Raw genomic sequence first — 16407 nt, forward strand, 5'->3', positions numbered from 1 at the left:
ATCTCCACAGTGCTTTGTATCAGAGGCATTCACTCTGACTATTAATGCACAATACAATATTGTTGTAAACGGGCTTTAACAGGCATATCATCAAACAAATCCTCACTTATAGAAGGATATATCATGGGTGATAACCAAAGACTTGGTCGAGGCAATAAGGTTTAAGGAGTAGTTTAATGCAGGTAGAAAATTAGGTTAGTTCCTGGGATGAAGACCTCAGTCTTATAAGGAATAATTGGGCAGAATTGGCCTATACCTACAGGAATTTAGAAGAGTAAGAGGTGATATATTAATACTTGTGCATCTCTAGGAGATCCACAGGGTTAATATTGAGGAGGGCTTTTTCAGGGAATCCAGACTGATGGGGCATAACTACTGAATAATTAACATCACCCATTTAAAAGATTTTGAGTGATGGGAATATTCTGCTCAGTAGCCAGGTTATCAAGTAGGAACATTATGAGGAAGGGGCCAGAAAGTGGAATTGAGGCAAATTCACATCGACCATGATGCAACTGCCTATTCCCTGACGAGAGTTCAGCACATCCATCATTCTTTATCTCTCTGTATCATTGTCTATATCGTTAGTTTCGCTTTTCCCTAACTAGTCTGAAGAAGGGTCTCAACTCGAAGCATCACCCATTCCTTCTCCCCAGAGATGCTGCCTGTCCCGCTGAGTTACTCCAGCTTTTTGCGTCTGCCTTATCTCTTACTGCTGTTTGTGATGTTCTTATTATCTGCAATGAGTTGATGGCCTTGGCACTGAGGAATTATGGCATCGGACTGAGGAGTGTCTCCTCATGGGCATAAGCAGAAGCTCGTTCAAGAGGGCAGAATTCAAGGAGTGTAGCATTGGAGAACAGAGAGCCATGGAAGGAAGACACCTAGAAATAATTTGGGAATTGGGGTGTAAGCTGGGGCTGGGCGGAGATGGGAATTATCTTAGAGATGGAAATGTGCGGTCTTATGCCCCTGTCCCACTTAGGAAACCTGAACGGAAACCTCTGGAGAATTTACGCCCCACCCAAGGTTTCCGTGCGGTTCCCGGAGGTTTTTGTCAGTCTCCCTACCTGCTTCCACTACCTGCAACCTCCGGCAACCACCTGCAACCTTCGGGAACCGCACGGAAACCTTGGGTGGGGCGCAAAGTCTCCAGAGGTTTCCGTTCAGGTTTCCTAAGTGGGACAGGGGCATTAGTATCATAGTTCTCAAGTTCTGAGGCTGTCCTTCACTACACCTATGGCAGTCTGAGACCAGTCTGGTTAAGTCCTAGTTACCAGAGAGAGGTGGAGTCGGTGGAGAGCAAGCAGCATTTTATAATGTGACTAGGGGAGAAGGTACAAACTCCATACAGACAGCATGTTTGGTCAGGATCGAAGAATTCCTCTGGGACTTTGTAAGGCAGCCACTCTACCACTGTGCAACCCTGATTACTGATGCACGATACCTACTGATGTCATCTAATAATTAGCGCAAAGCAGTCTTGGTATAAACTAATGCGTGCAGATCTTAGAGAAGCCTGCGATTAAGGAAAGGGTTTAAGAACTGATGAGGTATTTCGGAAATTGTGACAGGTGTTACTAAAGAATGTTGAATAACATGAAAAATTGCACTTCGGTCTTATAACAATGATGCTAGGGGAGGATTATTCCCAATACCTACAAATTGTTTGATAATGATGGCAACTGCTCTCAGCAAGCCATAAATGGGGATATATAAAAGGATACCTGAGGGCAACTTTATCACAGAGTGTGGTGGGTGTATAGAACAAGCTGCAGAGGAATTGGTGGATGCGGGTACAATAACACCATTTGAAAACCATTTGGATACGTACATGGAAGGAAGGGTTTAGAGGGAAATGTGCCAAATGCAGATTAATGGTCTAGCTTAGATGGGACATTTTGGTTGGTGTGGATGAGTTGGCCTACAGGGCCTGTTTCCAATGTAGTGTGATTCTAAGACTAAAATAACTTTTTATCCTCACTGCAGTGTCAGCAATAACTTCATCACAATGACTAGTGTCTTTTGCTTGACTAAATGCATGAACAAGATCAGAAACCTAACAGAGGTGGCAATAAGGTAAGCTGAAATTACAAAAGAGGATGAAATAATAACAAGTTCTTTGCTTGAAGTGGAATAAAGGTATCTACCTGTATTATAATTTCCACTTCAAGCAAAGAACTTGATTTTCCAGTTGCGTGGTTTGTTTCTGTTAGGGTGTTTATCCCATAGCAAAATTGTTTGAAGTGAAATTTCTGTTTGAGAATAACATGTCTTTGAGAAAAATCTCCAAAACATTTCACAAGAAAATACTGAGGGGAAAGGTCGTTTGTCCCATTTCCTGCATTCGGAGAAACTTTATCGCAAACATTTAACTCCTCAGGAAGATCTTGGATTTCCTTCATGTGATGCTTCCCAGATCTCAGCCTGTGATACCTTTTTTTGTGTCACACCTTATATCTGTGTTTAACTTCTTAATTCAATTCTACAAGTTTATAATCTAGAGCTAACCACTAAGTAAAGAGTCATAACTAGTTTACGAAACAGGTTAGTTCCCTTTTCTTCCACATTCAAAAACCCTTGTCCATTTATGTCCATTGTTTAATTTTCTGAATGACATTTCCAGAATGTCCTCTGTCTCTCTCTGCAGTCTCTCTACATTATTCTCTGATACAACGCTGCCTTATACTTAATGCAAAAGGAGGTTGTTTGTCCCATTGGGTGCTCACCTGGAGAAACAATTCATTAATCCTACCCTCCTTCTCCTTTTGTCCCTGTACACTTGCTTGTTATTCTCTCACACATGGCCATCGATTCCTCTTTGATTCCTTTGCCACAGCAAGAATAAGTGCTAATTTACAGCAGGCAGTTACCCTAGCAACATGCCTTTGGGATCTGGGGGGGGCGGGGGGTAGGCTGAACTACCCACGCAGTTACAGGGAGAACCTGCAAACTCCACACAAAGCACATCCAAAGTCAGGATCAAACCAGAGTCACTGAGCTAGAGAGGCAGCAGCACCAACAGTTGCTCCAGCATTACACCTCATTCAGAGCTTGATGGGGAACCAACATTATATGGAGAATATATTGTCTCAATTGATATATTTTTAAAAACTCTTCTGAATCACCGAAATTGGAATTAAGTGCTCCATTAGTGTTAGGCCGCGAAATTATTTAGGGATGCCGGTGGGATGATGCAGGTGAGTTCTGTGAGGGGTGGGAAGGAGATAGATGGTCAGGTTGTTAGCTGCTGTAATTCTGCAGACAATTGCCGTACGTCCTGTGTATGGTAAACCAGCTGCTTAGGAAACAGGCCCAAACACATTCCCAGATCTTGCAATGTTCCAAATATTGAAAAATCCGTTACAGGTTGGGAGTGGCCCCACCTACAATATGTGTACTGTAAATAGCAGCTGTTTAGCATGTTCCACTCTGCCTGTATTGTGGCAACAGATCAAAGGAAGATTACTGTTCACACTAACATAATGGAAAAAAGTTTCAGGACATGATTTTCACATAACAGGAGGGAACATAAGGCAGTTGGAAGGCAGGATCAACCTGTTATGTCTACACAATGTCATACCGTGTAGTGTATACACATGGGTGAATTAGTAAAGTTCAATCATTGTTTTGCACTAGAAGGGCACCAGCCTGCTGTTTCATAGTGTGCAGATGGGCTGCTTAATGCCTCTGAACAGCGGTGTGTCACTGGGGAACTAAAGACGGTGACATTTTAAACCCGGTTGTGCCCAAACACCACCCACACATTGGGTTCAATATTTGTTATTTGCTCTCAGGATGTGAGCATCACCAGCTAGGCCAGTATTTGTTGTGCGTTCCTAGTTCCTCTTGAGAGGCAGAGGCGAGTTGCCTTGGACCGCTGGAGGTCAGGGGGTAAAGGTCATGCCACAGCACCAATAGGCAAAGAGTTAACATTTTAGATTCATATTTCCAAATGGGAATGGTGTACAACTTGAAAGAGCAAACTTTGGAGTAATACACTCTATAACAGCTTTGTGGCTTGATGTTTAATTAACGTCACCTTTTCATTTCCATTTTAGTTTGGGGAAGCGTGGAAAAGGATTCATCAAGTTCCATGGGGATCACAGGTACTTATGCCATTTTTGATATTGACAATGTTTTCAAAGGCGTATTCCCTTCACATTCTAGTGTTTCTCACACCTTGTATCAATACGTTACTGAGCGCAGAAAAAGTGCGAGAATCTTGCATTCTGCCGTCAACTTGCAATCAACCTTTTATAATTAACAATATGACCTTTCTGGCGAAGATTGCAAAAGGGGACATAAGGAAGTCTCCATTTGGTGTGGAATTCAATTCTTGTGTGAAAATGTGACGGGGAACAATTGGTCAGATGGGTCATCGAGCGTATTAACAAAGAAAAGTATTTTCATCAAAAGTGGAAATGCAAAAGATCATATGAGACCTTGACGAATGTAGGGGTTCTCAGTCTTGCAATGTAAGCCAAGGTATTTTAAAGACTGAGGAAGATATTTGAAAACCAGAGAGAAAAACAGATGGAAAAGGAGAAGAAGCTAAAGAAAGAGTGAGTGAGAAGGATGTCAGCGATCTCTGTCTCGCAAGCCAAAGACCACCCTTGGCATTTTGCAAAGATGTATTGTGCTTATTAGGGGAGACTAGGGCACCTTGCTCTAAAATAACTAAGTCCAAGAGCTAACATGAATTTGGGTTCTAAGATTATGAAAGGGTTTGGAAAGGGTAGATACTTTCACAGATGGGAATCCAAAACTAGAATCCACAAAGAAACAATCATCACTTGTGAGGCTATTCTGGAATACAAGGGAGGAAGAATCCTCACTGAATGTGAAATGTAAATAAAAACTGATCGTCATGGGTGTCACTGTGACCTCAAGGAAAACTAGATAACTGTAATGAACAAAATGTTTTGCTGATAGGATTAGATGACATTTGGGTGAGACGCAAAATATAAACTCTGAGAAGATGGATGCTATGGGATGTTTCTGTGCAGTGTTGTCCCTCGTCAGGACCGCTAAATTCGCTTTATAGTATCAGTGGTGTGTTTTGTTTGTTTCTGCAATCTAGTTACTTCAGAGTAGAGCCTTATTAAACGTTTCCCACCCATCACCCAAATGTCACCATGTCTGCTGTTATTCCACTATTCAATGTGAAAATGAACACAGCATTGTCAAATAATTTCTTTCAACTACTTTAGATTTCAAAAGGAAAGGAAAGATGGAAAACAAGACTTATGTCTTCCGAAGAAAATAAGGTAAGAATCTATCACAGGATCTTTTAATGATATTTAAAAGATTTGGGGGAATTACTTATTTAAGTAGAGCTTATAAGAGGTTCATATCAATGCCCATTAAGTCTACTCCGCCATTCTATCATGACTGATATATCTTTCCCTCTCAACCCCATTCTCCCCTCTTCTCCCTATAACCCTTTCCCTCTGGTCCTGGACTCTCCCACTAATGGGAACATCCTCTCCACATCCACTCTATCCAGGCCATTCACTATTCGGTAAGTTTCAAGAGGGCTCCCCTCACCGTTCTCAATTCCAGCATCAGAACATAAAGAGAAAGAAGTAGGAGAAGGCCATTTAGCCCTTCAGCTTTCTCCAGCATTCAATAAGATCACAGCCTGTCTTTAGTTACAATGCCACTTTCCCTGGTCAAACCTCATATCCCTCATTATCCAAAAGACTGTCAATCTCTGTCCAATATATAGCTGAGCCTCTCCAGCTGCCATTGGCGGTAAATTATAAAGATTCACCGCCCTCTGGATGAAGGTACTTCATGTCTGTCTTGAATGACTGGCCCCTTATCTTGAGAATTTGAACCTGCATCTAATATCCCTGCCAGGATCTAGACTGTCAAGGCATGTAAGAATTTCATTAATCTGTGAGATCAACTATCATTCATCTAAACTCTGGATTTTAAAGGCTTCTGGAATTGGAGTCTTCTGCCACTCCTCAAGCTTCATTTTGCACTTTGTATTGCAGCCTCGAAGAGTGTGAAATAGATGGTGAGACCATGAGGCAGCTCTGCTTGATCCTTAAAACATGTTCTGCACTTACAGAGCTTGAGTAAGTACAAATGTTTAAGAAAGAACTGCAGATGCTGGAAAAATCAAAGGTAGATAAAAATGCTGGAGGAACTCAGCGGGTGAGACAGCATCTGCGTCACCTATTTCCTTCGCTCCATAGATGCTGCCTCACCCGCTTACTCACTCCAGCATTTTTGTCCACCTTTGAGTAAGTACAACATAGTGATAGAAAACGGGCTAGAGGAAGTATGTGGTAACTTTTATGTAGTTGTGTGTCTTGTTGCTTTTTGTTTAGTATAGCTGTATGGTAAAGTGAATTTCACTGTAGCTTAATTGGTACATGTGACAATAAACTGGCCTTGAAACCCTGAAGTGCATAAAGGACCCAAAGGTCAGATTTGATGCTTTGTAATCAGCTTGGCATCAGAAGTTGGAAGGGGCTGCATCCGTTGTGTATTTTATTGAGGGAAAGCAGTTGAGTAATTGAGTTGCAACAGTGTCCAGTTAATGAAAAGACATGTCCGAAGGTGAACGGAAATCTGTGTGTGAAAAGCATAGTTATCACCAGATTGGTTCGGGTACATGTACTTAGTAAATTGTGGACATGGAGGGGGGAGGGGTACGCTCATCTGTTTGTCAGTATGTGCTGCAATTTTGAAATCTGTTTTGAATTTGGAAACTTTCCTTTAGAGTTGATAGGATAGGGCAAAGTGCACTTGGATAAGGTACCTGAAGGCTGCACTACACCCTGCTGGAGGAATTCAATAGGCCAGGCAGTATCTGTGGATGCAATGGACCAACTTCGGAAGAAAGGTCGCGACCCAAAGTGTCCGATCCCTTCCCAGATGCTGCCTAACTCACTGAGTTCCTCCAGTGCTTTGCTCAAGATTCCAGCATCTACAGGCTCTTGTGTCTCCAAATATTTTCCATAGTTTGATTTGCAACATTTATTTCTTGCAGCTTATTAAATAACGCACTGAGTAATGAGGCCATTGCTGAGCTGCTCCATCACCTCCCAGATCTGCAAGACTTGGAGACTTTGAAGTAAGTCATCCAATACATCTGAAATGGGATTAATTGTTGCCATGCAGTGAGATTACATTGCAAAGACATCCAAAGAATAGTGTGCTTCTTGCATTTTATGAAAACAGTGACTGATTTTGAGAAAATCCAGCTTCACTGGAATGCTATAAGACAACCACTTTATTGCAGATGGATTGGTTGGAGAGTCCTTTTGATGCTAGGCCAGGCTAGATTATTTTCACTTTGAGTTTAAATGTGATATGCATTGGGAATTGTTGACACTATTAGCTCTATAGCATTTTAACTGACGTGTGGTCGAATAAAAGACTCTTAACCAAGGCTGAGTACAACTTAATCTGTTTTAACACTCGAGTTACTTAAGCAAGCATGTAAATCATTGACTTAGTGTCATAAAGACTTACAGCGTGGAAACAGGCCCTTCGGCCCAACTTGCCCACACCACCAAACATGTTCCATCAACACTAGTCCCACCTACCTCCATTTGGCCCATATCCCTCTAAACCTGTCCTATTCGTGTACCTGTCTCAATGTTTCTTAAACGTTGCGATAGTAATAACTATCAGATAACTTCTCATTTGGTTTATTATTTCAGCTTATCATTTCTTACCCTAAATCGCAAGACTCATGACTTGGAATAAGATATTACCTGTATGAATAAATTGGCCAGTTTCACTCTATCGGTAGGGGGTAGTCTTCTCTGAGCTTCAAACATGTACCTCCTTGCAATGGTTGTTCCCAGGTTGTCACCGCCAATGTTTCAGATTGCCGTTCTTTTATACAATTTTTTTCCTTCAATCTTCTAAAGGAAGCTTTTCTTCTGACACAAGGCCCCCATGACTTTGATGTCAATAATTTCAAGTTGTCCCTTATCCAAGGGCTGTATAAACAAAACACATCTTCATTTCTTATCAGGCTAAAGAGCTCTTAGTTGTGTTGCCTGTTCATCTTTTCCTTCTCATCATATAATCCGTTTGCAAAGTGGCTATTCCCAGACACCGTCTGAAGGCCACACTACATAGCCATGGAAAGTTATCTTCAGCAATGCTCTCACCAGACGTCAATCACATGACTGTTTTCACAGAGCTTCATTCTTCTTCATGGTCCCAGCACTTCTCTCTGTCTCTCTCCAGCTAGCGGTAACCTCCCAAAACCTGTCGGGATACTTGACACCAAGTCTCCGGCTACGGAAGGGAACAATTACATTCTTGTTTGCAGTAGCCTAACAGACCCATGAATGCGATAACTCAACAATAAATATATAATGACTAAAAATATATTAAGTTCAGTAATACGGAAAAGCCAGATTACAAACAGTGCAATCCAAGTATGAAGTGCAATCAGAACAAAGTTCATTGTGGATCGTTGCTGAGGTCGGATTGTGGTTAGGCTTGTGTAATGTGGTTCAAGAGCCTGATGGGTGAGGGGTTGAAGCTATTCTTGAGCCTGCAGCTCGTGGTTCTCAGGCTCCTGTATCTTCCTGATGGTAGTAGCGAGATGAGTGTGAGCCCAGGGTGGTGTGGTCTTTGATGATACCAGCTGCCTCCTCCTGTGGATCCCTCAATGGTGGTCAATATCCATGATGTATCATTGTCATTTGAGCTACGTACTGTGGTTCAAGCCTACAGGAAGTAATGGCATGTAAGCCCTGCCACAACTGCCACAGTTCTCTTCGATTCTCCATTTTAGACCAAAAGTGTTTCTTCTCTTTCTTAATGACCTCGCCAAGACTTCTTATAATTGCCAGATATAACCGGATTTGAATGACTTGGTTCATCCAAGACCAAATAGCAGGAGATTACTTGCATATGGATCTAAAAATGCAGCAAAGCTTCCAGTTAAGGATTGCAGAATTTGCTCTATTGTAGGGTATCAGTTTGTGTAACGTGTCAGAGATGCTTTCATTCAGTGCTTTTTCTGCAGAGAAAAAGGTGGCAGTTTTCACAAACATGGGTGCCACGTAGCCGGGAAACAAAATAATGACGTTTAACTTTTTGGAGTTGCCAGTACTAGGTCTGGGCAAGGTGCCATCACATAAAAAACACGGTTTTATGATAGTTTCCTCTTGTGCTATCTAGCCAGAGTATGTAAGCACAATATAGTTGCAGTGTAGCTGCTTGCAGGGTAGTTGCTGCTGCTGGCAGCGACGATGACTGCCACGTGTACTGCTCCTTGCTGTTGCACCAAGGCAAATTCCATGTATGTGAATACTTGGCCAATAAACTCATTCATTCATTCATTCATTCATTCATTCATTCATTCAGTCATTCATTCATTCATTCATTCATTCATTGATATAATTGCCTGACAGGCAGCTTTATAGCTTGAAAAGTTAGAGATTTTCGTGGTCAGATGAAGGTGGTGTGGTAATGTCTACAAGGGCAGCTATTCTCTCGTGTAACCATGGTCACACCGGACAGAGTCAAACTTCACTTTGTTTATTCCATTCCTTTTTTTTGTGCCTGTTCTTTACCTCAGTATCACGGATAACAGCATCCCATCAGACACTGTTCTTCTGCTGGCAGAGTCTCTGAACTTCTGTGAAAATGCTCAGGAAGTAGAAGTGAGGTGAGTGTACTGAAATAGAATGTATTGTTTGGAAAACAAAGAAATGTGCTTTGTCAGGGTGGTGGTACTACTAGACTACAAAGTTTGAGGCCAAGCTAGTAGCAACGCTATGGGATGTGGTAAATCTTAAAGGAAGTAGAAACAAGATGGGTTAATTGACACTTTAATCTCCCTTAAATCACACTGAGGTTAAGTCGTGTCTTGATCTCAGCGACAACTGCAAACAACTGAAATGTATCGGTCTCTCTTCTGGAGGTTTCAGTTGACCTTAGATGGGGGAGAAAGTGCCAAATATCCACTGAAGAGCCCCACTGATGACCTGTTCGCTGCTTCAGGGGAACACCATCTCCTGATCCGCTCAGCCACTGACAGTTGCTTCAAAATGGACATCATCACATCCACATCAGTTTTGTGGAGATTCTGATCAAACATGCGGCAGGTGATTCACAAGGCCATTCTTACCAAAACCCCAAGACCAACCCTCACTCCTAGTGCTCTCCGTTGAAAGTAACAGTGGACAAACTTAAATTGATAGGCTGAAGTTTTAGGATGTTGGCGGAACAAAGGTCATTTTATTTGGAACGGAGGCAGTTGGGGTAATTTATTAAAGTATTTGTTTAATTTCAGGGTTAGACTCTTAGCAGCATGAGGTTCACCTCTCAGGGATGAAACAGTGAAACTTTGGGATAATAAATGGCCATAACTGGAGGTGTGTAGATATCCTGCAGCTTTGGAGGGATACACAGACTGAGCCATGAAAGGACTTGAAGGGAAGGATAAGAATTTAAAATTAAGACTTAGCTTAATTTGATATCAATGATTGAATGGTGAGCATGGCGGTGATGGGTGAATGGAACGGTGCGCGATAGACACTGAATGCAGCCATTGCATGGCTTTTGATTGTTGGGGCATAGAATAAGGTAGGGTGGTGGTATGGGTAGCCAGCAGTCAATTCCCAACACAGGGAAAGGTCTTATGTGTGACGAGCGTTCTGTATAAAGTATCTTAACCAGAGGACTGTAATTTTGCCAACATCTTATCAAGAGCAGTTAGAGTCAGGTGATAAACACTAACCTTGCCAGGCACACCCACATCACCAAAAGGAATACGTTTAGAGAAGGTTTTGACAATCATTCGCTTTCCATTACATTGATGAACTTGAGCCAGTGACAAGAACTGCTTTGGACACTGCCTTGTGATGTTGTAAGTGCCTTTTGAAATGACCACCCCGGACTTCCATAGTTTGATTGCCAATCTCTCATGATAACCAGCAGGAAACTGCTACGGACTCTGGACAAATCAGCTCAGAACTCCGAGAGCACTGTGAATTTTCAGGCATGGTGAAGGCCATAGCGGGTCCGTAGGAGTTCGTGGATGTCTTGTAGCGGCTCGTACGAGTAAAACGTAAACGTTTTTTTCATCGCGAGTATTTTTTTACTCGTGGACATTTTTCACAGTGTTGAACAAATGTCACGTGTTTACCGGATTTCCCGCGTACCTACCGCTACTCGTACGAGCCGCTACGAGATATCCACGAACTCCTACGGACCCGCTACGGACATTCTCCGAGTTCGAATCAGGGGAAACTCGGGAGAACTCTTGAATTACCTCATGCAGTGGGACAGGCCCTTAAGTTGATGACAAGGCATCTCTGCTCCATTGATATAACAGGGAGAAAGAATGTCCTAATATGTTCACTTGGTTTCTGTTCTAGATCAAGTGGAAGAGCTTCAATAAACTTTGCAAAGAAAGGTGGCAGGTAAAGGTTTCAATATTTCTCTAAAGTTTACCCCTGGCTTGTAAGATCCCATTCCATTTAGCCGTCTAAGCAAAGCTCTTTGTTCTGTAGCATTGAGGGTTTTCCAATGCATCATTTCTTTGCAGGGTTAAGTACAGATCATTGTTATGCAGAAATCATGATGAAAGTAACAGTTCCCAATACCTCTTCCCCATTTTCAGTGATCTTTACATAGTACCGAGTATGAGGATGTACTATAAGAGTATGAGGATGTACTATAAGTCCATTTGATATAGAAGGAGGCCATTCGGCCCAGAAGTTCTATTTTGGTTCACATAGCAATCCAATTTCCCACCTAATTTTCCCTCTAACCTATTCACACCCCAGCTCCATCATTTCTATCAGCCACTTACACTCGGAGCAATTTACAGTAGTCAAGTTATGCAGCAATGTATCTTTGGGAAGTGGGAGGAAACAGGAGCTGCTAGGAAAACGCGTGGTCTCAGGCAGAAGGTGGAAACTCCACAAAGCTATCACCAGAGGCCATGATTGAACCCAGGACACGGGGGTTGTGAGGTAGGACCTCTACTATTTGTGGCACCGTGCTGCCAAATCTGTTAAGATACATAGAAACTGGGAAGAGGATATGGAATCAACCAACCATTCATGGCTCTTCTGCCATTCACCACGATAATGCCCGATCATCTATGTCCGTACCATATCTTCCTTTTGTCCTCCCACCCCTTGATGCTTTTATGTCTAAAAACTGATTGCACTTGAGAATATTTAGCATCTAGACCTCTACTATAATAATAATAATAATAATACATTTTATTTTTGGGCGCCTTTCAAAAATCTCAAGGACACCTTACAGAGATTAACAAGAATAATAAAACATATAATCGGAATAAAATAAATAATAAAGACATCACCAAAACACAAATTAAAAACAGAATTCGATCCAAAGACAAAAAATCAAAAACACAATGTGAAGAGAGAGCAGCGGCAGCTAAAGCGTGCCAGCGTCCACTCTCCCTTCCGACAGCCATGTGCCATGTGGTAGCGAATTCCATGGGCTTATCAACATCTGTGTGAAGTAATTTCTTCTCATCTCAGTACAAAATATCTTGCTCCATAGTCTGAGATGGTGATCCCTCGTTCTAGACTCCCCGATCAGGGGAAACATCCTCCCCATATCCAGTTTGCCTCGATCTATCAGATGGTGTATCCCAAGTGATCCCTCTCTTATTATTCTTGGTTCCATCAAATACAAACCCAGTCATTTTAATCTCTCTTCATTCCACAGTCCCACCATTCCAGAAACCAAGCTGGTGATCGTTCATTGTGCTCCCTCCAGGACGAGTGTACCCTTTCGTGGTTGAAGATAGCATAACTGCACATGATGATCCAAGTGTGTTTTTACCAGGCCCTAACATAACCGAAGCAGGAAATCTTGGCTCTATTTTTCATAACCTTCCACGATGAAAGCCAGCACACTGACTCCTTAGCTGTTTGCTTTCAGGTTTACTTTCAGCAGTGGTGGACTGGCCAGGGTGTCAGCTTGCCCGATGGCAAGTGGGCCCCTGATGAAGTGGGACCCCTATATCAAGTGGGCCCCTGATGAAGTGGGCCCCCTATATCAAGTGGGCCCCTGATGAAGTGGGCCCCCTTTATCTCCTGGCAACCAATATTTTTAGACCCAGTCCGCCACTGGCTTTCAGTGACTGGTGTAAACGGGCACACAAGTCACTTTGTGCATGAACACTTCCCAATGTGACACCATTAGACATCAACTGCCCCTGCTTTCCCTAGCGAGTGGAAAACTTCACATTTATCCATATTACACCGCACCTATCGCAATTATATACCTTTGCTCAATTTATCCAAATTACCTCTTTGCATCCTCACAATCCATGAATTGCAACCATTTATTTCATAATTTTGTACGTTTATTGTTATCGGCAAACTGAAATATTACATTTTGTTCTATTATCCGAATCATTATATGAAAATGATATAACACAGACTTACTAACATGTGAATCGCAAACAATCTGCTGTTTTTTTTTGCCCAATTGGTGCTGTCTTTAAACAATAATGCTATCAGAGGAGATCCTGCCTCAAGTTATTTGTTGTCAGTGTTTTATTGGGTGAAATTATGTTGTGGCAGTATTGGTATAATCCCTTTTTATGTGATCTTTGTTCATGTTTTTGATGTTCCCCCTTTCTCAACAGGCTTGAAGGAAGCAGGAAGAAAGCAGGAGGTCCATGCTCGAGGATTCTCAGGTGATCGTTTGCCTCGTGGAGGGATTCAATGATTTAATGATATGTTATTGTCACATGAACAGTACAGTGAAATTATTTTTTCTTTGCATACAATCTGGTAAAATCATAACAGCAGGCTTCACCTAGGCAGTACACAAAGTGTGTCCACATTACTGGCACCGACAAAGTTTCAAAAGGCAGGAATTTAAGTAATGTTGCGGGTAAATGAACATCCTGTCTTGTGTTTCAAAGCCTGAGGGAGTGCCATCTGCATAAAACGAGTATGGAACAACTCTTCAAGATTCTTGAGCGCTGCAAGAACCTGGCAGAAGTAGAGTAAGTACATTATTGATCTGAGCAGATTATGTACTTAGAACCATTGCCTCACAGTGCGAATGTTGGAGTTTAGAAGAATGAGGGGGGGGACCTCAAAACATACAATATAGTGAAAGGCTTGGATTGAGTGGATGTGGAGAGGATATTTCCACTAGTGGGAGAGTCTAGGACTAGAGGTCAGAATTAAAGGGCATTCTTTTAGGAAGGAGATGAGGAGAAATCTATTGAGTCAGAGGGTGGTGAATCTGTGGAATTATTTGCCGCAGAAGGCTTTTTTTATTTTTAAAGCAGAGATAGATAGATTCTTGATTAGTACAGGTGTCAAGAGGTTATGGGGAGAAGGCAGGTGAATGGGATTAGGAGGGAAAGATAGATCTGCCATGATTGAATGACGGAGTAAATTTGATGGGCCGAATGGCCTAATTCTCCTCCTATTCCTTATGACCTAACCCATGGTTCAATCCTGAGCTATGGTGCTGTTTGTGTGGAGTATGCATGCTCCCGCTGTGACCTCGTGCGTTTCCTCCGGGTGCTCCGGTTTTCTCTCCTATCCCAGAGATGTGTGGTTCCGTAAGTTATTGCCCTTGGGTTTCTTGACAAATGGTGGAATATTGGTCGTGGGTGGGGTTAAATAAATGGGAATGTGGGGCGAATAAAATGGGTTAGCGCAAGATACTTGGCGGTTGGCACAGACCCATTGAGTTTAAGGGCTTGTTTCCACACAGTATCTCTCTATGATTAAGCCCCAAATGGGTATCCAGATTAGTTATGAGTAGGTGTCCATGTCTTAATGCCTACCTATTTGCATGGGCTTCATTGTATGAAAGGGCATCTTCTAGTCTGGTGTATAAAATACAGCTGAGAATATTATTTCCAACCTCTAAAGATTCTGAGCCTAGTTTAATTGTCAGAACAAGATGTTAGCTTGGAATCAATCCATGTGTGCAAAAATAAATTAGTGTATTGAATGAAAATATATGAAATATAGAAATAGGTGCAGGAGTAGGCCATTCGGCCCTTCGAGCCAGCACCGCCATTCAATGTGATCATAGCTGATCAACCCCAATCAGTACCCCGTTCCTGCCTTCTCCCCTTATCCCCTGACTCTCCTATTTTTAAGAGTCCTATCTAGCTCTCTCTTGAAAGCATCCAGAGAACTTGCCTCCACCGCACTCTGAGGGAGAGAATTCCACAGACTCACCACTCTGTGAGAAAAAGTGTTTCCTTGTCTCCGTTCTAAATGGCTTACTCCTTATTCTTAAACTGTGGCCCCTGGTTCTGGACTTCCCCATTTCAACCTTCCTCTGGAAGTTAAATTTCAAGGTATTGTCTTTTTCACAGAGAGTTGTGAATCTGTGGAATTCTCTGCCTCAGATGGCAGTGGAGGCCGGTTCTCTGGATACTTTCAAGAGAGAGCTAGATAGGGCTCTTAAAGATAGCAGAGCAAAAGGAATATGGGGAGAAGGCAGGAATGGGGTATTGATTGGGGATGATCAGCCATGATCACATTGAATGGCAGTGCTGGTTGTAGGACCGAATGGCCTACTCCTGCACCTATTGTCTATTGGCAGTGACTTCTCAATTCTGTTGTAAATTATTTATTTGTAATGAAGTAAGCTTTGTTGATAATTTTTCAGTCTGTCCTGCAACTTTCTCGAAGATGAAGGATTGCGGAGTCTGAGAGATTTCTTACCAAAGCTGCACTTTTTGAAGCTATTAGAGTGAGTATCTAATCCCATCCTGCTGAAACCTTTAGAACACTAAAAGTGAAAGAATGTCTGCACAAAAACGTCTTAAACCACATTGAGTTTCGATTTTAGTTGCAGTTAAAATGACTCTTGCAATGATACTACATTAATTTAATTCAGTGATGCATTTTGGCAAGTTAAACTAGCCAGGATGTACACAAAGAATGGCCGAGCCCTGAGAAGTGTCGGTGAACAGAGAGAATGAAGAATACAAGTACATAGTTATCTGAAAGTGGCAACATAAGAGGACAAGATGTTGATGAGGGCATTTGGCATGCTTGCCTTATCTGGCTGTGTCATTGAGTAAAAGGGGATTGGTATATCATGTTACAATTGTACAAAATGTTGGTTAGGTTGCAGTTGGAATGCAATTCAGGTTATCACGTGACAGGAAGGATGTGATTAAGATAGAGAGTGTGCACAGAAACTTCACACGGATGTTGCGTGTACTTGAGGGCTTGAGTTGTAAGCAGAGACTGGATAGGCTGAATCTGCTTGCCTTGGAGCAAAGGAACTTGAGGGGTGACCTTATAGAGGTTTATAAAATTATGAGAGGCATAGATACGGTAAGTAGTCTCCGTTAGGGGAGTGTAAATGTGGAGGTCAGAGCTTTAAGATGAGAACAAAACATTTTGTAAAGGGGACCTACAGGGCAAGTGTTCA

At 42.2% G+C, this 16407-nt stretch overlaps 1 protein-coding gene across 1 annotated transcript in view; it reads left to right on the plus strand.

Moving 5' to 3' along the window:
- The window catches only part of nlrc5 (NLR family CARD domain containing 5), a 116332-nt gene that overhangs the window by 49807 nt on the left and 50118 nt on the right, over positions 1-16407 (plus strand). Inside the window, exons 20-29 of the mRNA XM_033036468.1 lie at positions 1990-2079; positions 4062-4109; positions 5214-5270; positions 6006-6089; positions 7010-7093; positions 9569-9658; positions 11373-11417; positions 13631-13681; positions 13913-13996; positions 15634-15717. Of these exons, the coding sequence (XP_032892359.1) occupies positions 1990-2079; positions 4062-4109; positions 5214-5270; positions 6006-6089; positions 7010-7093; positions 9569-9658; positions 11373-11417; positions 13631-13681; positions 13913-13996; positions 15634-15717 (717 nt within the window). The remainder of the gene's footprint in view (positions 1-1989; positions 2080-4061; positions 4110-5213; positions 5271-6005; positions 6090-7009; positions 7094-9568; positions 9659-11372; positions 11418-13630; positions 13682-13912; positions 13997-15633; positions 15718-16407) is intronic.

The sequence above is a fragment of the Amblyraja radiata genome, chromosome 17 (genome assembly GCF_010909765.2).
Source record: "Amblyraja radiata isolate CabotCenter1 chromosome 17, sAmbRad1.1.pri, whole genome shotgun sequence".
In the NCBI taxonomy this organism is placed as follows: Eukaryota; Metazoa; Chordata; class Chondrichthyes; order Rajiformes; family Rajidae; genus Amblyraja; species Amblyraja radiata.